The 26213-nt window shown below is 35.3% G+C and overlaps 1 protein-coding gene across 1 annotated transcript; it reads right to left on the reverse strand.

Annotated features, from left to right (window-relative positions):
* Positions 1-3143: 3143 nt before the first annotated feature.
* LOC123654744 (E3 ubiquitin-protein ligase sina-like) lies at positions 3144-22440 on the reverse strand. Its single transcript, XM_045590629.1, has 10 exons — positions 22350-22440; positions 20052-20177; positions 18345-18419; positions 17315-17460; positions 16813-16888; positions 16674-16717; positions 13401-13568; positions 12729-12943; positions 12059-12269; positions 3144-3386 (listed from the first exon to the last, which is right to left on the reverse strand). Exons 1-10 carry the CDS (start codon positions 22438-22440, stop codon positions 3144-3146), a joined length of 1395 nt encoding a protein of 464 aa, XP_045446585.1.
* Positions 22441-26213: the final 3773 nt, after the last annotated feature.

The following is a 26213-nucleotide window of genomic DNA, read 5'->3' on the forward strand; positions in this document are numbered from 1 at the left end:
CGTACCAAAGATGATAGTAGAACTCCATGCATGAGCGAACTTGCGCTCGAAGTACTGTCTTATCTTCGAGAGGGCGCCCAGTTTTTGTGTATTATATATTTTTAATAATTCGTTATTAAAATTAAGAAACAAAAATATGGTCTTTACAGTTAATTAATTTACAATTTTTCTGTGTATTTTTATAAAACTTTCGAACTTGAATCGAGATGAAAATATGCAGGATACAATATAACATAAATTGAGCAATAATTCGCAACTTCATTTACACCGATACAGCAATAGTTTAAATAAATTAGTCTTCTGTTAAGTAACAACAATGTGTGTAGTAGTAGTGTGTGTAGCGGAGAAAAAATCATTACTTCCAAAGACTTGTCTACGAATAAAAGTTACTATTATTTCATAAGTGGCGATCACAATAACAGTAAAAATGTAAAAATTCATTTTTGACAGTTTTTAAACCATGTCAATACGGCCTTCAAGATCAAAACAGGTGTAAAGGTCATATCTTCATCAAATGAAAGAACGTTTTCTGTTTTGAAGCGAATCTACGATAATTATATAGTGTAGACGTTTTAATTTATCACTTATTGCAAGTATCATACACATTCATTTGTAAATTTCGTCATATAACATTTTATTACTTTAGTACTAAGAAACTAGTAAAGTATGAAAGTGAAAAATAAAGAAATATATATTTAATAATGTTTTATTATTCATATAATGGTATGTATAAGTAACCTTAATCTAATTAAATCGAACAAAAACAGTACAATTTTGCAATAAACGTTGTCAAAAATGCATATACCATTGCCAACAAAATATCTGACCTCAATACCTAACCCATAACCAAAATAAATCATCTTATAAAACAGACTACAGACAAATTTTATTAAAATATTTACCAATGAACTTATGAAACTTATAGAAGTTTTGAAAACAGTCTTATAGTTACCGTTACTAGGATAAAGCGAACTTAGACTACGTTAGACTAGCTTCTAGCGCTTTAGTTTGACATTATTTTCGTCAATAATATATAATTGAAGTGATTCAAGTACGTGTAACCAACTTTGTTAGTTTTCGATATTTCGAATGACCTTGTAACATATTAAAAATAATTTTAAAACTTCATTATAACTTTCCTCTAATGCGTGTATTTTCCATCTAATGTTTTCCTTCTTAAATACAAAGCTATGGAGCTAAAATTACCTTTATTTACCAAAAAGTTTAACTTTTTTATGTTAGTTAAATTATAGTTATTTAAGTGGTTACTACAACTAGAATATGGAAAGTCATTACAATAATTTACAAAATATACTTGATTCTTAAATTATGGAATATATAGAATAATGGAATATCTTCCACACCTGCTATTATAAGCGCATCTTAGTAAAACACAAATGACGATTCATACATTGAGACAATTTTAATAATCATCCATCCATCAACACTTACAAGTCCACTGCTGGACGTAGGCCTCCCATATTGCTCGCCACTCCATTCGGTCATGTCCACTTTGGTCAGTCGTCAGTCTACCTGGTTGGCCTGTGCTTCTTTTGCCGAGACGTGGCCGCCATTCGAGATCCTTTCTTCCCCATTGGTCGTCGGTTCTTCTAACAATACTAACGTTTTATTTATACTATCATTTAATTACATAATTAACTCAAACTGATCGTTAAGACGGCTAAAACCTAACAATTTTAAACCTGACAAATGTAAAGTTGAATTAAATGATCTTTTAACCTAACACCAATCTAATATTGGTCATAAATGCTAATATGATGGTTAAATAGATTATTATAAATCGTTACATAGAGGATACATAATTATGAGAATATAATGAATAAAGTGCAAATGCATAATAATATTTTAAATTTTTATATATTTTTATTAATATTCTATTCAATAGCATGGATCGGTCAAATTGACTGACTTGAAACTTTGTATTATATATAAACCACATATATAAGTGGCTGAAAACATGGTCCAATGTTCAGCGACTTCTTACATCAATTAATATTCTGCTATAATTAGTTAATCTATGATGTTTACGTTTATTGATACATTTGAAAGATATAACTATTTAGTAGTAAAAAAGTATTAAATCGATTAAGTCATTTTAGAGAATTATTTAGAATGTAGATAGGTAGGCTTTTCTTAATTCTATTACTCTTAAATACTTCTTAAATACGTTTTATTTATTTCAAAAACTTCTTATAGTTTATTTATAGCAATGAGTATGATGGGTGTGGTTGAGATCACAAATCAATCCTTAAAAATATTCTTACATTGACAACTTAAATCTTAACAGTACAATGAAATTTGTTGCGTATTAAAATGGATGTTTCATTATAGGAATTAATGAAATTTCTTTTTATAACTAAGAAGTTGAATGAGATGAAATATAAATTAAAAGTAGTCTATAACTTTATGACTAAAGATATAAAAATAGTCTTTTACTTAGTAATTCATTCATTGAACGAATATTTTAAAATTATGACTAAGTAATGGGCTCGCTAGATTAAAAATAAAAATTAGAAACATATAAAGGAACAAAAGTGCAGGTAACTCACGTAATAAAGTATCCTTAGTTATAAAAGATTAATATATAATAATAGCACAACAAAGAAACGTCTACATAGTTTAATTTTAAAAATCTTAAAATTACTGACTATATTAAAACTGTTATATTCATACGTCCCAGACGGCAGTTTTTTTTTTTCATACTACAAACGAGATTTCAAAAAATAACATAAACAGATTAATTGATCAAAAAGATAAATATTACCGAAAATTTGCTGCAGATGCAGTGTGACATCACTACAAACGACGATAGACACTCACAGATGCAACACAATCGCACTGTGAATGTCTATAGCGACGAGCCCGCTGTATTCGACTTATGCTGGGTTTCCATATTCAAACATCATTTCATTTTGCTTACAAACCATTAATTTTAGCGCATGTCTTGTTTGAAATTTAACGGTTAATAAAGCAAATTAATCGTTTTCGGAATACAGCAATCGGGCATTACCCGCAGAGCCCTCAGCGCGTTACTCGTGGTCGTCGGTTGCGGGCGCGTCGGCCAGTCCGTGAGTCTCGTAGCGCACGATGCGGCCCTCGCTCACGTACACGACACACTCTAATCAGGAATCCGACTCGACCGCTGGCTCGACTGGCACTTCGCGTTTGTTGATCTCGACCACGAAATCCAGGAACTTGTCCGGTTCGCAGAATCGGTTTTTGAATCGCAAAAAGTTGAGCGCTTGATCGAGGGTCAGGTGGAAGCAGTCCTGACGACTCACGTTGAGAGACGAACTCTCCAAATCGCTGTGCGTTGCACGCGTGTATACTAGCTTCCTGTCGTTGTGTTGACCGGTGACTGTAACCTAGAGTAAAAAATAAAGAAAATTAATGCATATAGATGTCATTAAAAGTGAAAGAAAAGAACAACAGAGATGAGTGTAGGTTACACATAATTAACTTTTTATAACTTTAACTGTGACTTCTTACACTAACATTATATTATCGGATATGTAAACAATAACCAAACATAGGTCTAGTCCTGGGGTCGGCAACCTGCAGCTCGCGAGCCACATTCGGCTCTTTGGATGTGAAGCTGTGGCTCTTTAGTTCCATAAGCAATTATACTTCATCATTACAGCCTATACAGTCCACTGCTGGACATAGGCCTCCACAAGTTTACGCCAAAAATAACGTGAACTCATGTGTTTTGCCCATAGTCACCACGCTGGGCAGGCGGGTTGGTGACCGCAGTACTGGCTTTGTCGCACCGAAGACGCTGCTGCCCGTCTTCGGCCTGTGTATTTCAAAGCCAGCAGTTGGATGGTTATCCCGCCACCGGTCGGCTTCTTAAGTTCCAAGGTGGTTGTGGAACCTTGTTATCCCTTAGCCGCCTCTTACGACACCCACGGGAAGAGACGGGGAGAGAATCAATTATACTTGATTTTATCAAAAAAAAAAAGAAAATTAAATTATCCACGAAATTTTGAAGTTTCACTGCATTATACACTATGAAGCGCTTTGTGCCCTAAACATTTTCGGCTGAAATAGTTGAAGTTATGAATTTGGTAATCAAAATTGTTAATAGCATCTTTTCAAAAGCACTCTACCACCGCCAGTTTAAAGAATTGTTAAACGAAATCGAGACTCAGTGTTCAGACCTCCTTTTTCATAATAAAGTGCGATAGCTTTTCAAAGTTATTGGAGTGCTTACTACCTTCGGATCAATATATTCGTGCGAGCAAGCTTTCTGTATGATTATAATTAAAAGTAAAGTAAGACGGCAGTTAAAAAAAGAAAATTTATGCCATGTTTGAAACTTAAAACAACAAGATATGAGCCAAATTTATTCAAACTTTCTAAAACCATGCAAAGCCAACGCTCCCGTTGAATTTGTTTGCTCAAAAATTATATGTTCTTGTTTTTGGAACGAAGTTCCTTACGGCAGGCTTGACATTTGGCTGGGCGAGCGAACTAAAAAAAATGTGATACTAAAACCGTAAGAAAAATATATAACGGAAGTGACGTAATATCAGTCACACGACTGTATAATATGACGTTGGTAAAACTAAAATATTGCTAGTAAAATTATTTATGTAATTTTATACTGTCGACAAAAATAAATAAAGACAGGCAGTTTTTTTTTATTGCACTTAATAGTTTGAATTATTATTTTTATGATTATTTTGTTTTATTTTGTTTGATTTATTTTATTTTACGGTATTTGTTATTTTCTATAATACTAAATTTCCTAAATATTTTTATGTACTTAATTAAAAACCAATCAACAAAATTAAAACAAAAATCAAGAACTAGAAAATATATATATAAAATTCAACATTTTTTTTTAAATCGTGTTGCTTCTATACTATTTTTTTTATTACATATTACATTGTTTAGTAAAGTTTAAATTTTCTACTTGAATATCTATACAAGCCATCGCTCCCATTGAATTTGTTTGCCCAATTGTTTGTTATTGAAGTACAAGTTAAGGTTGTCAGTAAATGTTTAAACGTTTTAATGTTTATACTTAAATAATAGGTAATTATCTAATAACTCCATATAAATATGTATCTATATTATCTAATTTATTGTGAAAAACACGACAAATATATGAATAAATAGATTTTTTTATGAATATTTTTTTTTTACCAAAAAAACTTACTATGCGAGTACTATAATCATTATCATTTTCATCTTATATATCATTTTCATTATCATTTTATAGTTTACAAAAGGCGTATTGTATTTTTAATGATTAGAATTTGATTTAAAAAAAAAAGCTTAAGAATATTATGTAATTAGGTATAGTTCGCGTCATGTGAAAAGAACGCTGGCCTTGAAGCTGCGCAGAGGCGATTTATCGGTCTATTTTAGTGTTGCCCAAATGCAAGAACAAGACGAGACTTAGCCAGTCTTGGTCTTGGTCTTGCGCCAATACACCTGGTCTTGGTCTTGGTCTTGGTCTTGCGCTCCCAGTCTTGGTCTTGGTCTTGGTCTTGCAGCAAGAGTCTTGCAAGTCTTGCAATTACCTATTAGTCTATTACTATTTATTAAAGTTTACTTTAAATCTTAGAAAAACGTATTAGAATTGGAACATTGTGAGCTTGAATTAACATAGCCATAGTAAAGATCAAGCAGATTAATAAATAACTGAAGATTTGATAAGAAATTCGAAAAATCAACTGACCTATATGTCGTTTTCCATGGAAGTAACTGTTTCTTAATAAACATTTATGATTTATAAGCTTACATTTGCTAAAACATGTAAAAAAACAAATTAATTACAATAACTTGACTGTATTTTAAAGAACAATACTTATCTGTCTAGAAAGAGATTGAACCCTCAACTTATAAGAAATTTAATAAAAGAGTTTTACGATTTATCATTTATTTGAATAAAAAATAAAATACAACACAAATCAACAGCTTTATCATTAGGTTATGATACTTTATATAAATTTTTTTGACCAAGAATTAATACAAAGTAACCATCTGGCTGACTCATCACTTAACCTATTTCTATGTTTTCTAATTACTAATGATGCTTTAGAAAATAACCTCTCAGCAGGTACTGAAGTTGCAGGTATTGAGAGAAAATCACGGGCCATTTTCGATAAAATCGGATACTCTGTCTCATGCGTCCTCCACCAATCTAAAATGTCTTCCGAGCTGGCAGTTCTTGGTTTTCTCAGGTACTCCTCCAACTCGTCTATTACTAAGCCTTGAAGACAAGATCCAGATGACGTCGAGGGACATTCATAGAGTTTATCAAAGTCTATTACGTCTTCATCTTCATCACATACTTTATTTTCTTTTTCTGGTAATTCCAGAGATTTGTTCAGTGAGTGTAGACTTTTATATTCTTCATAAAGTTCATTGAACTTGCGCAGACTTTCTGTTTTAAGTTGCTTCCCCCACATTGTCAGGTCAAAAGTCTGAGCCTTATGCCTTGGGTCTAAAATTAAAGAAGTACAATAAATCCAGTTGCTCTTCTTGTAATGTTTAAGCATTTTGTCTCGAGCTGCTTGGAAAGCTAGAATGAGCCTTTCATCCACTTCAGATCGATTAGGTTTCTCATCTAACTGTTTTACCATGGATTCAATTTTATCTAGCAAGAGATTGAATGATACAATGACTAGCGGTAATGTAACATATTTGTCTCCACCAAGTTTTGTACTTAAAAGTTTAAAGTTTATTAGAAATTTATGTAATTTTTCGAGTACCTGCCATTCATTAGCTGTGATTTGAAAATCATTTAATTCGGTGACAGAACTGCACAATATGTCAATGCCCGCTCTCACTTTTAAACCAAATCCAATCATATCATGTGTGGAATTCCATCTCGTTGGACAGTCAAGAATGGCATTTAGATTTGATGGCACGCCAGCTGCTTCACAAGCAGACTGAAACTTCTTCTTCACTATCTCACTTCTTTTTATTTTACTGGAAATACTGCGTAACTTTGTTACAGATGTACGCGAGTCAGCAATATTTGGTGCAGATTCTTCATCTTCCTCATCCTCAGTTTCGTCTGCATAGTCTTCGTACTGCTGATCTTGCGCGTTAGTGTCAGACTCACAGTGTAATGCTAAGGTCTTTAATAAATCTTGTACACCAAGGTTTAAAATGTGAGCAAAGCACCGGAAATGTTGATTGTCTGAATCAAAGTGTGGCGGCAGCTGTTTGCCCAGTTCATACATAAATTTGGTATTTGCAGTTGCGTTGTCGACCGTGATACCTTGTATTTTATCAATTATGCCATATTCCAATAAACATTCATGGAAAATCGTTGCAATATCTTCCCCAGTATGTCGACCGCGTGATGGTATAAAATCAAGAACTACAGATTGATACTTCCATTCGTTGTCTATATAATGAATAGTAACCCCGTAGTAACTCCTACCAGCAATTGACGTCCACCCATCAATGGTAAAAGACATTTTAGATGATAATTGTTGAAGTCGTTCCTTGAGATTCAATTGGAGCTCTTCAAATCGCTCTTTGACTTTCCTTCTAAGTGTAGACCTTTTAGGAAACACCATATTAGGGCAAATACATTGAAAATATACTTGTGTAGCTTCGTCATCGAAAAATGAGAAGGGAAGATATTTTTTCACCACCCAATCAACTGTAGCTGTCGTGATGTTGTCACTGCTGTTTTCCGACTGAAACAAAACAATAAATCTTGTGTTATTATTTAAAACATACTAGGTTTGACCGTATAAGAGGAGGAGGTTTGTTGTTGTTAAATCGAGAAAATCGTTAAATTGATATTTGTTATATTAAGGTTGCACTGTACTGTAATTTACCAAAATAAAGTACTTAGTTAAACATTTTTTGAATATCATATCAAAAATTGACCGCTCCAGCGGGGTTCGAACCCGCGTCTCCGACGTACCGTGTCGGCGCTCTAGCCAATTAAGCTATGGAACGATACACCCGCTCGAGCGAAATTTTCGATATGATAATTTTAAATTACGGTTTAAGCGAACCGTGGCGCCGTCTATAGTGAGCTCTTTACAGAAACCCGTAACTATTCAAAGTTTCATATTACAATGAAAATCTTTGACAGGAGACGACACCGTGCTATTTTTAATATCTAAGATTTTATTTTTGTGTTACCCACATTAGGAATTCTAAACATTTTTTGAATATCATATCAAAAATTGACCGCTCCAGCGGGGTTCGAACCCGCGTCTCCGACGTACCGTGTCGGCGCTCTAGCCAATTAAGCTATGGAACGATACACCCGCTCGAGCGAAATTTTCGATATGATAATTTTAAATTACGGTTTAAGCGAACCGTGGCGCCGTCTATAGTGAGCTCTTTACAGAAACCCGTAACTATTCAAAGTTTCATATTACAATGAAAATCTTTGACAGGAGACGACACCGTGCTATTTTTAATATCTAAGATTTCATTTTTGTGTTACCCACATTAGGAATTCTAAACATTTTTTGAATATCATATCAAAAATTGACCGCTCCAGCGGGGTTCGAACCCGCGTCTCCGACGTACCGTGTCGGCGCTCTAGCCAATTAAGCTATGGAACGATACACCCGCTCGAGCGAAATTTTCGATATGATAATTTTAAATTACGGTTTAAGCGAACCGTGGCGCCGTCTATAGTGAGCTCTTTACAGAAACCCGTAACTATTCAAAGTTTCATATTACAATGAAAATCTTTGACAGGAGACGACACCGTGCTATTTTTAATATCTAAGATTTTATTTTTGTGTTACCCACATTAGGAATTCTAAACATTTTTTGAATATCATATCAAAAATTGACCGCTCCAGCGGGGTTCGAACCCGCGTCTCCGACGTACCGTGTCGGCGCTCTAGCCAATTAAGCTATGGAACGATCGGTTCGAACGGGTTCGAACCCCACTGGAGCGGTCAATTTTTGATATGATATTCAAAAAATGTTTAGAATTCCTAATGTGGGTAACACAAAAATGAAATCTTAGATATTAAAAATAGCACGGTGTCGTCTCCTGTCAAAGATTTTCATTGTAATATGAAACTTTGAATAGTTACGGGTTTCTGTAAAGAGCTCACTATAGACGGCGCCACGGTTCGCTTAAACCGTAATTTAAAATTATCATATCGAAAATTTCGCTCGAGCGGGTGTATCGTTCCATAGCTTAATTGGCTAGAGCGCCGACACGGTACGTCGGAGACGCGGGTTCGAACCCCGCTGGAGCGGTCAATTTTTGATATGATATTCAAAAAATGTTTAGAATTCCTAATGTGGGTAACACAAAAATAAAATCTTAGATATTAAAAATAGCACGGTGTCGTCTCCTGTCAAAGATTTTCATTGTAATATGAAACTTTGAATAGTTACGGGTTTCTGTAAAGAGCTCACTATAGACGGCGCCACGGTTCGCTTAAACCGTAATTTAAAATTATCATATCGAAAATTTCGCTCGAGCGGGTGTATCGTTCCATAGCTTAATTGGCTAGAGCGCCGACACGGTACGTCGGAGACGCGGGTTCGAACCCCGCTGGAGCGGTCAATTTTTGATATGATATTCAAAAAATGTTTAGAATTCCTAATGTGGGTAACACAAAAATAAAATCATAGATATTAAAGTACTTAGTTGTTACTGGCCGATTAAATGAAAATATGGGTGTTTATAAAAAATATTTAAGACGATAATTACATACTTAATATGTCGCACCCCTTGATGAAAACACCACTAACTCAAAAATACTTACGTAAGTTAATGGCGTTTTTGAAAGTATCGCATGAATAGCTACGCAGAGTTAAAATTCTTTTAACTGTTAAAAAAATATTCTTACCTGTCCACTTCTTCCAGCGGTTACTAAAAAGCTTGTGATATCTCCACTTAATTTTGGTTTAACAGGAAGAAATATTTCTGATTCCTTTTTGTGGAAAGATATTAGATGTTTCCTTAAGCCTGAAGTGTTTCTGTTTTTCATTTTTATTTCAATCTTTTTATGTTGGCACAATTTACAGAAGGCAGTTTGGGATGCATGAATTATTTCGAAAAACTCCTCAAATTTGCTTTTGGGTCTTTTAGATCTGTGACTCAAACTCTCGTTACTCGGACTAGAATAATTTGAATCTTCGTCACTCATATTAAATTGTACACGTGATACGTTTTTAGAAAACAACGAGAATTAGTAAAAACAATTATTAAGTTAGACTCGAAGCACAGCTCAATTGGAAATGACTGGAATTAAAATAATTCCTTTATTTATAGTACGTTTCCTTGCTTTCTACCGCGCCGCCTCGCCACGTGCCGGCTCTATGAAAAGGATGCCGCCGCAAATCAAACAATGCCGCGTGCGGCGTACAAACACACACTAAATATTACCTACTTGTACAGACGTGACGCGTGAATAAAATATATGTAAAGAATTAGTGCCAATCACTATTCTTTACATATAAGTGAATGTTTTGGCGTACATCTATACTAATATTATAAAGCTGAAGAGTTCGTTTGTATGTTTGATAACAGAAGTTTTAAAATAAATAAATAAGTCCTGAACGTCACTATACCTCCAAAGTTACTATTCCTCGTGGACGAAGTCGCGGGCACAGCTAGTAAATACTTACTCCCATCATCTCTCTCAGAGATATTCGGGCTGGTAAGTAATACAAAACTCTTATCGCAGGCTTTTTATTTTATTAGTAGTTAGTGTCAAATGTTATGATTTCGGCGTGGCGGCAACGATTGTTTTAGATTTCAAAAGAAGCCGCCGGCGCGTGTATCATAACCATATACTTCCGAAAAGCGGCAAATTTCTTTGAGAAGTAAGTACAAAACCTTTGATGCCGCATTATCAAAGTGCCGATGGTTAAAACATAACTATGCATGCACTCAGTTTGATTTTAATAGATATTTTTTTATTCGCTATGTTTATGGTATTAGTCGTAATGCGCATAGGTCCAGTTTTTCACATTCTTTGATACAGTTTTTTGCGTCTCATAGAATTCCTAAGCGTACCTACCTATACACCGAACTGTTACACCTAACTACTCAGTGAAATAGCGCTAAGTCCTAGCTGCAAGACGCAAGAGTCTTGCAGGCTATGCTTGTTCTTGCTCAAGTCTTGCACGGTCAGTCTTGGTCTTGGTCTTGCTAAAAATACGCGGTCTTGTTCTTGGTCTTGGTCTTGCAAAAACGCAAGAACAAGACCAAGACTGCAAGACCAAGACTGAATTTGGGCAACACTAGTCTATTTGGTGGTATGGGGTAGGGGTGCGAGTGTGTTTATCACGCGTCGCATGTTTGCCGGTGTGCTATTGGTTGAACAGTTCGACGTTGACTCAAAATACAATCGCGCACAAGTTTTAAATTAGGAAATAGTTATACATAGACAAGTGAGAATAAATTATTTATAACGTATAATTCTCGTCATGTAAAAAGAACGCTGGCTGTCAAAATAAGGCGATTTACAGTGTTGCCAACTCTTGAAAAAACTTTTTCCTACTGTCCATTTTTTGGAACAATCTTATTTGGTAAACAAACTACTGTCAATCGTAATTCATATTTTTTCCGCATTTATCACTCACTTTAACAACAGATTAGCATACGGACATTTGTAAAACTCCATTTACTACTTATTTCACTAAAAAACAAATATCAATTTATCATTTTAAACACATAAAAACTATTAAAATACGAATATCGAGAGTACAGATAGTTAATATTTTTGAATACGACATTTCAATAACTAAAAAAATTGTTATTGCTTTTGTTTAAAAAAAAATGTAATTTTTAAAGTGATAATTGTTATACTTATTTAGTCCGGATATTCGCACTGGTATTTCTATTATTTTTTAATGTATCTACCAATAACCATTATACGAAGCCGCGACTGAAAACCTAATAAAAAAATAAAACAGTAGTACTTTCGCGCGCGAGTGTACCCATGCGCAAACGCGCCCCCTCCAGTTTCTTTCGGCGTTCTTTTTACATGTCGCGAGTTATACTTGCATATATTACAAATTTGCATGCATATTTTACGTATGGTCGTAGTGTGTGACAACGTATACTCACCTCGTAGGTGTAGTTGCTGGCGTTGCACTTGGGCCCGATGTAGGCGACGTACACGACCACGCCCCACGTGCGGATGTCCACATCAACGCGTAGGTGAAACAACTCGCGCGCTACCATCACCAGCCAGTTGTCGTGTTGCTCCGAGTTCACCTTCATTGAGAACTTATGCTTTCGACCCACCTTCAACAGCGGTAGGTGCTTTGTCTGGAAAGCATATAACGGACGTTATTAACTTTAACAAAATAAAGAAAGCAAAATTGAAAAAAATAATTAAAATGTAGAAAGGGGTTGTTCTTTATCACGTGATGTTTTTTAGCAACTTTTTAACCTTGTGATATATGGTGACGTACAAAATATTATCTTTAAATGCAGATAATAAATATAATCTGATTAAATTTTGGAAAATTAAGCATCGCCTTACAAATTTTCAGACAGACATCAAGGTTGCAGGCGTTTTTTGTTTGTTTTAGAAATCACACGTTCCACGAAAAATAAATACACGTGTTATCTCATAACAGTCCCTTCTCCTCGATATTTTTTTTTTTTATTTTTTTATATATTTCGTAAAGTTTTTCTGACTCTCCCCCCAATCGAGTCTCACGCGATCGATGGAACGACCGCAAATTCAGAAAGTAGACGTTTACTTTGCGCAGTCTGAAAACAACAGCATAGAGTCTGCACAAGAGTGCAAGTATAAAGGTCAGGTGTGGGTACCTGGAAGTGCTGCGGCAGGTCGGCGAGCGCCAGCGGCGGGCGGTCGGCGCAGGCGGGCGCGGGGCAGTGGTAGTGGCGCGCGGCGCAGCTGGCCTCGTGCGCGGCGCGGCGCCGCAGCCGCGTCTCGCGCCCGCAGCCGTGGCGGCACGGGTAGTGCAGCATCTCCGCCACCTGCCGGGCCCGGCCGTGTTATACTGGGTCGGAGCGGCAATCGAGCTAATATCTACTTACAACATTACTACAGACACTACCTTTGGCTTCATTATTTGTTACTTGAATGTACTAATATGCGCAAGACTGAACTGGCTCAGGCTATTTGTGTCTGTCAGAAAGGTAAGGTCTCGCGTGCAGCGGTGCGGTACCGTGGAGGTGTGTGCACGCGCTCATGTCCGCGCGAGCGAACGTGGCGCGTGCGAGGCGACGCACATACTCCTCCACGGTGGGCGTCTTGGTGTCGCGGTGGATGACGTCGTTCCTGACGTACCTCGTAGCTCCTACTATCAAGCGTAGGCACCGGTTCTGCTGGACCTGAAGCCGTCTGGCCTGGCTCGCCGAGCAGAGGGCGTACCAAACCGGGGCCGCATACGTCAATCGCGAGCGGACGTAGGTGTAGTCACTATATACTCACGGCCTCCATGGCGCGGTTGCGCACGGACGAGAAGGCGGTGCGGCACACGGGGCAGGCGGACAGGCGCGCGCGGCAGCGGCCGCACACGAGGTGGCCGCGCCGGCACTGCGACATGGGCGGCTCCATCCACTCCAGGCACACCGGGCACTCCAACAGCCGCAGCAGGCTCTGTGCGATACCATTGCGCATTACACATTCCGTCTTCTATATTTACTTTATAAGTAGTCTCAAGTGATTAGGCCTAGCGAAAATAATAGTCATAATAAAAATCCCTCAAAATTTGCTATAAAAAATTTAAAAAAATGAACTATGAACCGCGACGATGCATACACCACACGAGCATTTTAATGTTACCAATTGGGCTATTTCACTAATGGCGATTTATTAAAACTAGTGGTCGGAATTCGACCAAAATGAATTTAATTATAAGTTTGAACATTATTAAGGTTTTGTAGTCAGAGATTATAATTTCTACAACAATAAACAACAAAGTATATATGCGTGTGTGTCAAATACACGGTAGTGTGTAATGTTTTTTTTTTTATCAATTTAATGTATTTTTTTTATGCATCATTTTAAAAAATGTTACCATTCTGCACTCCTACTTCATATAAACTTTTCGAATTCTGCACTTCTAATTTATATAAACTTCGAAATTTCATACTACTCCGGTCCGTGCAATTATCGTTAAAAGGGGCACAAAGTTTTTATTTCACGTATTAATATATAGATGATTTCGAATTTAAATTTATTTTTTTATCATGAAACACAACTTATAACTTTATAATGATTTTATCGCGGTTTATTAAGTTTTTTAAATGCCGACGTTTCGGATACTTTACAGCAACCATTGGTCACGGGAGGACTGAGGTATCAGACGTCCTAACGTTACAAAATTATTCGACTACCCTTAAGTTTTTATCTGTGGCATATCATGGTCGGTTTTTGATTTAATTATTTGAATAATGGGATCCCAAGTAGGAGGTAATGGCTGGCTATTCTCTATTGAAATTTTGATGTTTTTTAATTTCAATAGCCTCACGGATCATCTTTGGCTAAAATCGGTATTCTTTTACGAGGACCTGTGGTTTATCAAATGTAATATAATGGCGAGCTTTGTCTAGACTATTAATTAAATATATTTAATTATATGAGACGATATTAACTTTTAAAGTTTTCAGGATCGCTATTACGTGAAAAGTTCGATACCTAAAAGGACTACCACACGTCTAGGTTTTAGACGAAGTCTCGTCCGAAAATAAACTTTCCATGTCATGCCCTCTCGCAAGAATTACGCTTCAGCCTGTATTATCCCACTACTGGGCATAGGGCATAGGCCTCTTTCCCCATGTAGGAGAAGGATCAGAGCTTAATCCACCACACTGCTCCAATGTGGGTTGGCGGACATATTCCCTACTATGAGTAACGATCTCTACCAGGTGTACATGATAACAACTGGCACCGACGGCTTAACCTGCTCTTCGAGGCACGGTGGGGAGACCCACAAGGACTGCACAAACACCCAGACCACGGCAAACAGCTGTATGGCCAATACAAATGTTTGTCATGTGCATTCGAACCCGCAAGCGCCAGCGCAACAGGTACAGGTACAGGCTGTGACCGTTACGCCAACGCGGCGTTTCAAGAATTGTTTTATATTAAATAAATCAAATAATTCCAGCTTATGTCATAAATTTTCCAGTGTTGAACTAACGTTACGTTTGGCAACAACTATTGATGTTTTATTATTAAAATTGTGTAATCTTGGGTTTTTTGCAAAAATTTAACAAATTATTCATATCGATAAAGTGAGAGTAAGTAATGTTTCTATTAAAAGTAAATAAATAATTATGTCAATTGAGGCCATAACATTAAAATATTAATAAATACATACATACATTTAATCACGCCTCTTTCCCGTAGGGGTAGGCAGAGACCACTTCTTTCCATTTGCAACGATCCTTACATACTTCTTTCGCTTCGTCCACTTTCATTATTCCCTTCACACATGCTCTTCGGTTTAGGGTACTCTTGACTTTTTTCAAGACGTCCCTTATTTGGTCTCGGAACATCCGCCTAGGTCTACCCCCTCCAACCCTTCTATTCACACTCGCATTATACACTTTTTTCGTCAATCGTTCTTCACTCATTCTCTCGACTCGACTCTGAGCATATCTTTCTCAATTTTCAGACATCTTCACACACTACATCTTCACTACATCTTCTTTCAGACCATTACGTTTCCTTACCTCACTATTTCTTATCCTGTCACACAGTTTAACTCCTATAATACTTCTTAACGCTCTCACCTCAACTGCATTTATTCTGCTTTCATGTTTCCTCTGCCATACCCAACTTTCACTTCCGTACATGAGTGTATGAACTAACACCCCCTCGTGCACAGCCAAACGATCCTTGTTAGTCAATTTCCGACTGCTCATAAAGGAGTGCAAAGCTCTATTCACCCTATTTCCTGCATTCACTCTTCTTTCAATATCACTCTCACACTTTCCATCTCTTGTAAACTTTGAACCCAGATACACAAACTCATTCACCTGTTCAATTTGTTCATCTCCAATCACGATATTGCAGTCTGTCACTGCCTCATCACTTTCGTCTTATTTACATATTTTTTTTAATATATATGTATAAATTTATCAAATTTACCTCGCTATATAAAACACTTACTCATGACCATGGGTTGACTGGAAGAAATCTCTTTCAGAGATAAGTCCAACTTTGCCTTAAACCGTAATATATAAACCTTATTATTATGTTGTTGTTACATATATTTTTGAGTGCAATAAAATATATATATACATTCATCTTCATTCCCTTTCTTAAAAGAAAAACAAAAGCTCCACTCATAGCAGTTACCATCTCCTGCAAGTCCTCGGCCGAAGACGCAAGTAATACTTGGTCATCAGCATAGAGAAGACATTTGACGAGTAACTCATTCATTCTCAACCCACTTTCATTCTCTTTTAAATCTGTCAAACAATTGTCCATGAACAGATTAAACAGCCTAGGTGACGCTATACATCCCTGTCTAACACCTTTTTCGATATTAAACTCAATGTATGCCCCGTTTATCCTCACACAAGCACGAGAATCCCTATAAAGAGATTGCAATGCTCGTACGAGGACACTGCTCACACGATTTACGGACAAAGCTGACCACAATTCATTCCTCATCAGTCTATAATATTAATAACTAACATTTTTGCCGACCTTGACATGTAATATAAAAAAAAAAAACTTTAAATGTCTTACCTGATTAAATCCTTTGACCGAGTCCGGTTCTTTGTCTTTCGACGCTAAAAATTAAAAATAATGGTTTCAGCAATGTTTGTTTACAACATTAAAATAAATATTGGATTGTATATTAAAAGAAATATTGGGAAATACATACATTCCCTTTTCCTCTTCACCCCTTGCCCTTGAACTGGTAGTACTTCAGCAGATTCAGCGATCTGCACTGTCATGTCCTGAAACAATATTTGCAAATATTAGCCCTGTCAATAAATGATCATAGCATGAAGGAACTTGAAACAAAAGTTTGATAAATTTGTCGAATAATCTATTGGTGCATTCACAGCATGCTTGACAGTGTTTAAAAGTTTGCCAAAGAAGATACATATTAACCGAACTAAATTAAGGTCACAAAAAACACACATCAACAAGAAAGTGGCCTAACCTATTCTTGTTTAGGATACCGTGATTCGTGACCTAGCTGGTCAAGTTAGTGAAAAATCCTGCACATGGCCTTTAATATATACATATGGCTTAGGAGTAGAGGGTTGGTAACGCTATTGCGATGCTTCTGGTGTTCCAGGCGTTCATAGGTAACCGCTGACCAACAGTGGGTCGTATGCTTGGTTGCCACCCTAGTCATATAAAATATATATGTTTACTTCGTTGGGTTCATCGTCGCCTCCTGCTTGCTCAGCCGCCTCTGTGTTAGCATTACAGTCGTGATTATCGGTCCCCACTACATCAACCACTTCATCCTCGAGATTGTTGTCGCCGCTGGACGTGTCCCCCGTATTAGCAGCCAGTTCTAGGTTCATAAATAAAATTCATAGTAAATATACATTACATCTGTATATGGACCGTAGATATTTAACAGAGAAATTCGTAAATTTCAATAATAAATAAATATCTTATGACATACACACACGGCCGTCTGTTCCCATGTTAAGCAACTTAATGCTTGTGTTACAGGTCACAGCCGACTGTTATATATATATATATATATATATATATATATATATACACTAGCTGACTCCGCAAACGTTGTTTTGCCATATATGTTTTAAGCCCCTTTATCCCCCTCCCCCCTTATAACTTGGGGTATGAAAAATAGATGTTGGCCGATTCTCTAACCTACCCGACATGCACACAAAATTTCATAAAAATCGGTCCAGCCGTTTCGGAGGAGTATTTTAACTATTTATTTTTTGCCTACTAGTCAAGTAATAAGTATACAGCATCTTCATGATATAGCACTGTTATAATTCACGTATTATTGAAATCGAAAACGCAGCACTGAACGCCATTTCTAAATCGTGAACACAAAAGCTAACCAGTAGTAGAAAGAGACAAAGAGTAATGAGTATTTTTAGTAGCATCGGCCGACTTAGAAAAAATAATAATTAAAATCTTAGAAATTTTGTATCTGATTACAAACTAACAATTTTAATTATAATTAATAATCTAATATCAATGATAATTATCTAATCAATAGATATCAATCATGATGCGGTAACCTACACAAAAACATCGATCCTATATGTACCTACCACATGTATACAATTATGTGGGTTTTGGGTTGACTATTTGTTAAATTCAAAAAAAAATAATTATGTACCAAATAAATAAATAAAAAATAGAAATATTTACCAAAGAACATAACATAAATGTAATTTGTATGGTGTTTCTTACCTTCCATATTTTCACGAGTCTGTTCATTATCACCATTATTTACTGGCGACAACGAGGGCGACGGTGGAGACATTTCTGAAAGATTCATATCCATTATGAAAATTACCAAAATTCCTTTCTATCCTTTAATACTCGGATACGAACAATCATCTTTAGGATGCATTTTTTTTATTATATGTTCTTGAATGATAATTTTTCAATAAGTAGTCTAAAGTCGAAGCCTCAAAGCTCGTAGACGTGTACGAAACATTTATTAGTATACCTATCTTCGCTTCAACCTGTAATATCCCACTGCTGGGCAGGTCTCTTTCCCCATATAGGAGAAGGATCATAGCTTAATCCACCACGCTGCTCCAATGCGGGTTGGCGGATATATTTCCTACTATTCTTGTTTAGGTAATATATCTAATGTATAATGTTTCTAATTTTGTATTAAAACACAGTTTATATATTATTTTCAAAAGAGTAACTGCGAAGTTTCTTGCCGATTCTTCTCTGCAGAATCTACATTCCGAATCGGTGGTAGCTTCACTTTTACAAAATTAATAATATATTTTTATTTTTAATTTGTAAAATGACGATTCGAAAGTGCTCTCGGAGCCTATTTGAATAAAGCTAATTTTGATTTTGATCTCCATAAGTAACGATCGCCATCAGGTGTACATGATAACAACTGGGACCGACAGCTTAACGTGTTCTCTGAGGCACGGTGGGCGATCCACAAGGACTGTACAAAGACCCAGACCACGGCAAACATCTGTATGGCTAATACAAATGTTTGTCATGTGCGAGGATCGAACCCGCAACCGCCAGCGCAATAGCCACAAACCACTACTATGACCGGTGGGCCAACACGTCGTCTAATATATATACTAGCGATCTGCCCCGGCTTCGCACGGGTACAAAAAACTGTCAGTGTTCCTCTACAACATCATGCATGTAATATACATACCTTTACCATAAACCTTTCTCTTGAATCACTCTATTTACTAAAGAAAACTGCATCAAAATACGTTGGGTAGTTTTAAAGATCTAAGCATACAGACAGCGAGAAGCGATTTTGTTTTTTAACCGACTTCCAAGAAAGGAGGAGGTTCTCAATTCGATTGTATTTTTTTATGTATGTTACTTAAGAACTTTTGACTGGGTGGAGCGATTTCGACAAAAAAAAATTAATCGAAAGGTGGTGTGTGTCATTTGGTCCCATTAAAATTTATTTGAGATCTAACAACTACTTTTCGAGATATATCTAATAATGCGTTTTTACTTGACTATTTTATCGTCGACCTACGTTGTATTATACCGCATTACTTTTTACTGGGTGTACCGATTTAGATGATTTTTAATTTAATCGAAAGCTGATGTTTATCATGTGGTCACATTTAAATTTCACTGAGATCTGATTACAACTTTTTGAGTAGTCTTTCATAACGGGTTTTTACTTGACTATTTTTTCGATGGAATTGAAATCGGTTTTTTTTTTCGTTTCGTGAGCAAATACATTGATTACTATTAATGATACTAATATACTATGGCAGATATTCACAGACAAGTGACTTAAATTTGTGCAATTGGATTTGTACAATGGTATTGTGCATTATATCATAAACTAAAGCAAAGATCCATAAATTTTATACAACTCACAAATATCAAAACAATTCGTTTACGGCAGTTAATAAATAAAAAGTGCAAATGAAGTAATCAAACCGCGATCAGAGTGCGTGGCATCGTGGGAATCGCGAATGTCGGGCGCGTCGAATGCCGCCGATGCAGTGGACGCGTTGGACGCGTCGTTTGCTTCGCGCGAGGAGCTCTCCAGGACCGCCGGGATTACTACGGAACCACAACATACTCAAACACAGATATAGACACGCAGTTAATATTTTTTTGAGAGTATACGTATAGTATAAAAAATGAAAATTTTCTTTTACAACGATAATAATAGATAGCGTTATATTAATATGTATAAATTACGCGTCACGTTGTTTGTCCGCCATGGACTCCTAAACTACTTAACCGATTTTAATCAAATTTGCACACATGTGCAGTTTGATCCAGCTTGAAAGATAGGCTATAATATTTTCTTTCGATATAAATAATTTTATATTCACCGAAAAATAAGGCGGTACGGATTTCGCCAGGCCAGTTAGTTAGTATATTATTTGTATACAAATCTGAACACACGTACATATTTTTTATGAATTTAAATGTTTATTTATTCTAAGGCTTAAATCTCCAAAGTTTGCATCAAAACATTTTTAAAATACTATTGCCATTGATTATTTTATACCATATTGATTATTATTTATCCTTCAATCGCCTCTATATTTGATTGCCAGACTGTGTATTAAAATCCCCATTTTCCCAATATCGAAGCGAGCATTGCAGCTTTGATTTATACAAGGATTTTTTTTTTAAAAATCAATGATTTGAAGTGAAAAATTACACACTGCTGTTTCTGCTACACCCGGCTGGCGGTACTCGCGACATAGGACGTCGTCTAATGCGACCGCATCTCAGCCTGGTCGCCATGTCCGCGTGCAGCGCTGGAGCGAATATTATATTCCTCGATGTAACTCCAGGACCTTAAGAAAAATATTTGAATGAATTAAAATGGTGAGTTTTTCGAGATAACAAAGTATGCCCTTCAACATTTTTTTAATTATTTTTAAATATATTTTTCTATCAACTGAAAATAAATGATAATAAAAAATGGAAAATGATTTAACATATAAAAATCAATTTATTTATTTTATTTTGGTATTTCACAAAAATTTCAAAATAATTTTTTCGTTCCATATTTTTTTTTTTTTTTGAAAATATAATATAGCCTATGTCACCCGCGGATAATGACGCTTCCCAAAAGTGAAAGAATTTTACATAAAAAAAAATATATATATATATATATGTATGTTCGGGGATAACTTCGTCGCTTATGAACCGGTTTTGATAATTCTTTTTTTGTTGGAAAGGGGATATCCCTAGTTTGGTACCATGATAAGGAAACCAAGATCTGATGATGGAATCCCAGAAAAATCGAGGGAAACTCTCGAAAATCCGCAATAACTTTTTACTGGGTGTACCGATTTTGATGATTTTTAATTTAATCGAAAGCCGATGTTTATCAAGTGGTCATATTTAAATTTCATCGAGATCTGATTACAATTTTTGGAGTAATATTTGATAATGCGTATTTACTTGACTGTTTTTTCCGTCTACCTACGTTGTATTACTTGTCGATGTAATTGAAGTCGGTTTTTTTTTTAGTTTGCCAGCAAACACAATTTATTATTGTTAATTTTTTCATGTAAAAATTAAAAAAACTCATCAGAAAAAAAAAATATTAAGAAAGAGTGAGAAGGAAAGAGAGACGTGGAGCGGGAAATACATTCGGTAGTTGTACATATCACACTCTATTGATAATTTTAGACACTTCAGCTTATGGAAATCGGCAGAATGTATTACTTCTATAATTTTAAAAAAATTTTAAATTTTGTAAAAGACTGACTAAAGTAGTTGGACTTATGTACGGGTAGCTTTAGCATAAGTCTTCGTGATGATCTTAATTCTGAAGTTTCGCCGAGATATATAAGATTTGTAATATGTTGGCTCCGGCGAGAGCGTATAAGAAGCAACTTGAGCTTGGAGCGAAATTCAGAAATATGGTCAAATTTGCGTTGACAAAATATGAACCAGATGGCAAGATTTTGAAGTCGCTCAAGCCTATTATGTTGGTCCTCCGTCAAATTAGGATAGCTTGCCTCTGTATAATCTAGAACAGATAAGAGAAAAGAGTTTGCCAACATCATTTTGGTAGCGATTGGCAGAACAGATTTAAGGCGACGTAACGAACTCAGCACTGCAAGTTTTCTTACTAATTGCTATATATCATCCGACCATGACAGCGTCTCGTCTACGTGAATACCTAGATCTCTCAAAGTAGAGCAGTAAGGCAAGCTAGAATCATTATAGGTAATAGGTGATAAATTATGTATGCGATCATACCTGGACTGCCTATAACAATGACTTCCGACTTACTAGGGTTGATACTAAGTCCACATCTCTTGCTCCAATCAAAAAATTTTTCAAGGTCCATATTGATTATGTTAATTGCACTTAGAACATCCTCAGACGTGGAATGGCGATAAATTTAGTTCATTGTTCGTGAGCCGCCAAGTATTTTTTAATAATTGGTACCCTTTTTGGGGATCAAATAAGACAGTCTGTAGTGTTACTTAATACTTACGTGATCCCGAGTGTTTATGACTATTAGAGCCAGAGTTCCGATTTATCTTCTTTATAGCTAAAACGCGATGGATATTTGCGACACGGTTCTCTAGATCGCCCTGTTCATGTGTTTCAGCTGGCTCAAAGGAGCTTGTACTTGGACTCGGATAATGTCTGTACAAAATAATGAAAGTTTAAATTATAATAAGATCTGTTCAAGTCGAGAAATAAATAATATGTCAGAAACACACACACACACACACACACATAAAGTTGAAGAGTTTGTTTGTTTGTTTGTTTGAACGTGCTAATCTCCGAAACTACTGGGCCGATTTGAAAAATTCTTTCAGTGTTAGATAGCCCATTTATCGAGGAAGGCTATGGGTTTTTTTATTAACGCGTGTGAAACCGCGGGGCATAGTTAGTTGAGTAATATACATGTAAGTGTCAAAAATATATAGAATAGAAAATACACTTCATTTATACTTTTACCACTTTATTTATATGAATATGCAGCTGTTACTGTTAAATAAAATAGGCTATAAAACTTGCGCTATATCTCATAGGAGGGAAGCAGTAATCATATATAACATAGAACAATTTAACGCGCAGGGCTACCACTGTTATTAATAACTAGCTGTGCCCGCGACTTCATCCGCGTGGAATTTTAAAAAATATTATTGTTAAGTTCGCAAGTTAGAAAATAAATAAATTTCTAAAATAAAAGTAGCATAAGTTACTCGTTATTACATCAGCTATCCGCCAGTGAAAGTTACGTCAAAATCGGTCCAGCCGTTTCAGAGATTAGCCGGAACAAACGAACCGATAGACAGACAGACAAAAATTTTAAAAAATGTTATCTTGGTATATATACCGTGTTATATACATAGATATGAATTTAGTAAAAAGCGGTAACAGACACTCCAATTTTATTTATTTGTATAGATGTTTATATAGTTAGTATGCGTTAAATACCGGTATACACTACTATAATAAAACGTAACAATTTAATATCTTAAGCCCCGAGCAAAATTCACTGGCATCGTTTTGCGCGTATTATACAGAATACCGGGTCTTAACTCCAGCTTTTTAAAAATATATAAATTTGTAAAACAGACAAATACATAAGTGTCGTAAGGCATAATATACCATTAATTTTTAATTAGACATAGGACATTTTTTAAGATTCACAAACACATTCTATAGTATATTATAATACCTGGAAGGTCCAACAGATGTTGATCTAATTGGATTGTTTAGTAAAGACCAGAACAAATCACGTTCCAGCCTAGTTGTAGTCTGATTTCTTCTTGTGGGTGATAATGAAAATAAAGATGTTCCTGATGGAAAGACAAAAATGCTTATGTAAATAATTAACTAAAAATTCATAAATTTGTTTATCAGCAAAGGTAAAAAGGAGTTCATTATTAATTAGTTATTAATTAATTTATGGTTATTTTTGACTAAGGCCCAAGATAGCATAGAAGATTTTGCTACTTATTTGCATAAATGAAAGAAATTTTCAGTGTGACATTATGTGGTCAGAACAGATGAGTCATAATATCTTCGATGTCATATTGAAAATGTTAAGCCTTCAACTATAATTCCCTTCAACAACAAAAAATTTGAAAAAAGGTTATATTTTATTTTATTAGGGATATTACACTGAAGTAAAATTTTATCAAACAATATATAACAAGGTTTGAAAGGTAGAATGTTCAGTAAAATAGTTTCCGATTTTTTACTACAAGGATTACAAAAATTTATGGTGTCAATGGTTGATATCTTACTTTTTTTAACACAACTTCACGTGCTGGTTACAATAGTTGAACTAGTTGAAGATGCGAAAAACACATAGGATTCTTTTCATGGTAAAAATTCTATGGCATCAGAAATTACACAAAAAAAAAATATCGGTCATCATCATCACTTCGGCCTATCGCAGTTCACGGTTGGACGTAGACCTCACGCCAAAAATGGCATGAACTTATGTGTTGCCCGTAGTCACCACGCTGGGTAGGCGGGTTGGTGACCGCAGGGCTGGCTTTGTCGCACCGAAGACATTGCTGCCCGTCATTGGCCTGTGTATTTCAAAGGCAGCAGTTGGATGGTTATCCCGCCATCGGTCGGCTTTTTAAGTTCCAAGGCGGCAGTGGAACTGTGTTATCCCTTAGTCGCCTCTTACAACACCCACAGGAAGAGAGGGGGTGGCTATATTATTTATTGCCATAGCCACACAGCTAACGATTAAGCAGCAAATTAAGCTGAGATTTAAGGTTTTCATCATACTTAATCTTACCAGTAGTTCCCAGCTGACTGGAATCACTATTATCAGTTGGTCGGTTGTTCGTTACGGAATCGGGTGCAGTGTTTGTTTGAGGATTATCTTCTTCATCTCCTATGCACATACAAAAAATTAATTTAATTTATAAATTTGCTAAAAGTTAAAAAAAAAGAAATTAATAATTCATATAAAACTTTTATTTAATACAATGTTGGATTATTCAAATCTGTAACTAAAATTCTTTGAGAGTAGGGAGAATTGAAATTTTATTTTTATACAGCTGGATCGGCACCCAAGCGTATGGCTCACCTGATGGTAAATAAATGCTTGTAGCATTATTTTTAGTTTAATAATTTTAAAATTAATCAGGGAAAAACGACATTAAACATTTTTTCTAAAATGAATTCTTATTGGATAGCACTAAATAGTAAGCTTAATAGCATTTTAAATAAGATGTTAGCCATACCTTACCATAGCACATTAAAAAATATTATTATTATTTACATTATATCAAATTATAAGAGACACATGATAATGACTTCCTTTTTTATTTATTTAAATCGTTCCAACAATTTAAACAATTTAATTGGTTGATTTTTAATTTACTCAATTGTCAATGTTCCATTAAAGAAAAATATATAAGGCTATAAAGGGTAACAAATTGTTTATTAGGGCTTAAGAAATTATTAAAACATATACAAAAGATAAACATAACAGGCAAGTTAATAACAAAAAAAAAACAGATTTGTCATTCCATTTTTTCAATTTAATGACTACATTTAAAGTTAACAAAAATAAAATATAAATATATATGTAAAGAAAACACTACACTCATTTTATATTTCGTTACTGTTTTTTTAGTTAGAACCTTTTTGTTTATTTTATTGTCAGGGCAGAAAAATGGAACTTTGTCGTGGTGACAGAAATATTTTTACATTTAGATTATACGAAAAGCGGTTTAAATAATGTTTGCTAAGGATAAATATGACGTCGGCACTGTAAGGGATTATAAGATTCATATTGACTTAATGGTAGATAAATATTGTTGCAAACATCCATATAGATGTACAGCAGAAGATAAAAAAGAAATAGAAAGTCAAATATCAAAACTACTAGAAAAAAAATTGATTGAGGAGTCTTATAGCCCATTTGCTGCTCCAGTAACACTGGCATATAAAAAGGAAGATGAAAAACAAAACAAGATTATGTATAGATTTTAGAGAATTTAACAAACTTGTTATTCCTCAATCACAACCATTTCCATTAATTGATGATTTAATAATGAAAACTGTAACCTGTAAATACTTTTCCACTTTAGACATAAATTCTGCATTCTGGTCAATTCCATTAAAAATCAA

Source organism: Melitaea cinxia, chromosome 6 (assembly GCF_905220565.1).
Source record: "Melitaea cinxia chromosome 6, ilMelCinx1.1, whole genome shotgun sequence".
In the NCBI taxonomy this organism is placed as follows: domain Eukaryota; kingdom Metazoa; phylum Arthropoda; class Insecta; order Lepidoptera; family Nymphalidae; genus Melitaea; species Melitaea cinxia.

What these genes read in the sequence shown, in the direction of transcription:
- LOC123654744 (XM_045590629.1), bottom strand. Translation starts at nt 22,440, where the DNA reads ATGGACCTTGAAAAATTTTTTGATTGGAGCAAGAGATGTGGACTTAGT. An exon ending in GACTCGTGAAAATATGGAAG is followed by an intron (nt 17,461 to 18,344) that starts GTAAGAAACACC and finishes TTATGAACCTAG; the next exon opens with AACTGGCTGCTAATACGGGG. An exon ending in TGCACTCTTGTGCAGACTCT is followed by an intron (nt 12,270 to 12,728) that starts ATGCTGTTGTTT and finishes TCCGTTATATGC; the next exon opens with TTTCCAGACAAAGCACCTAC.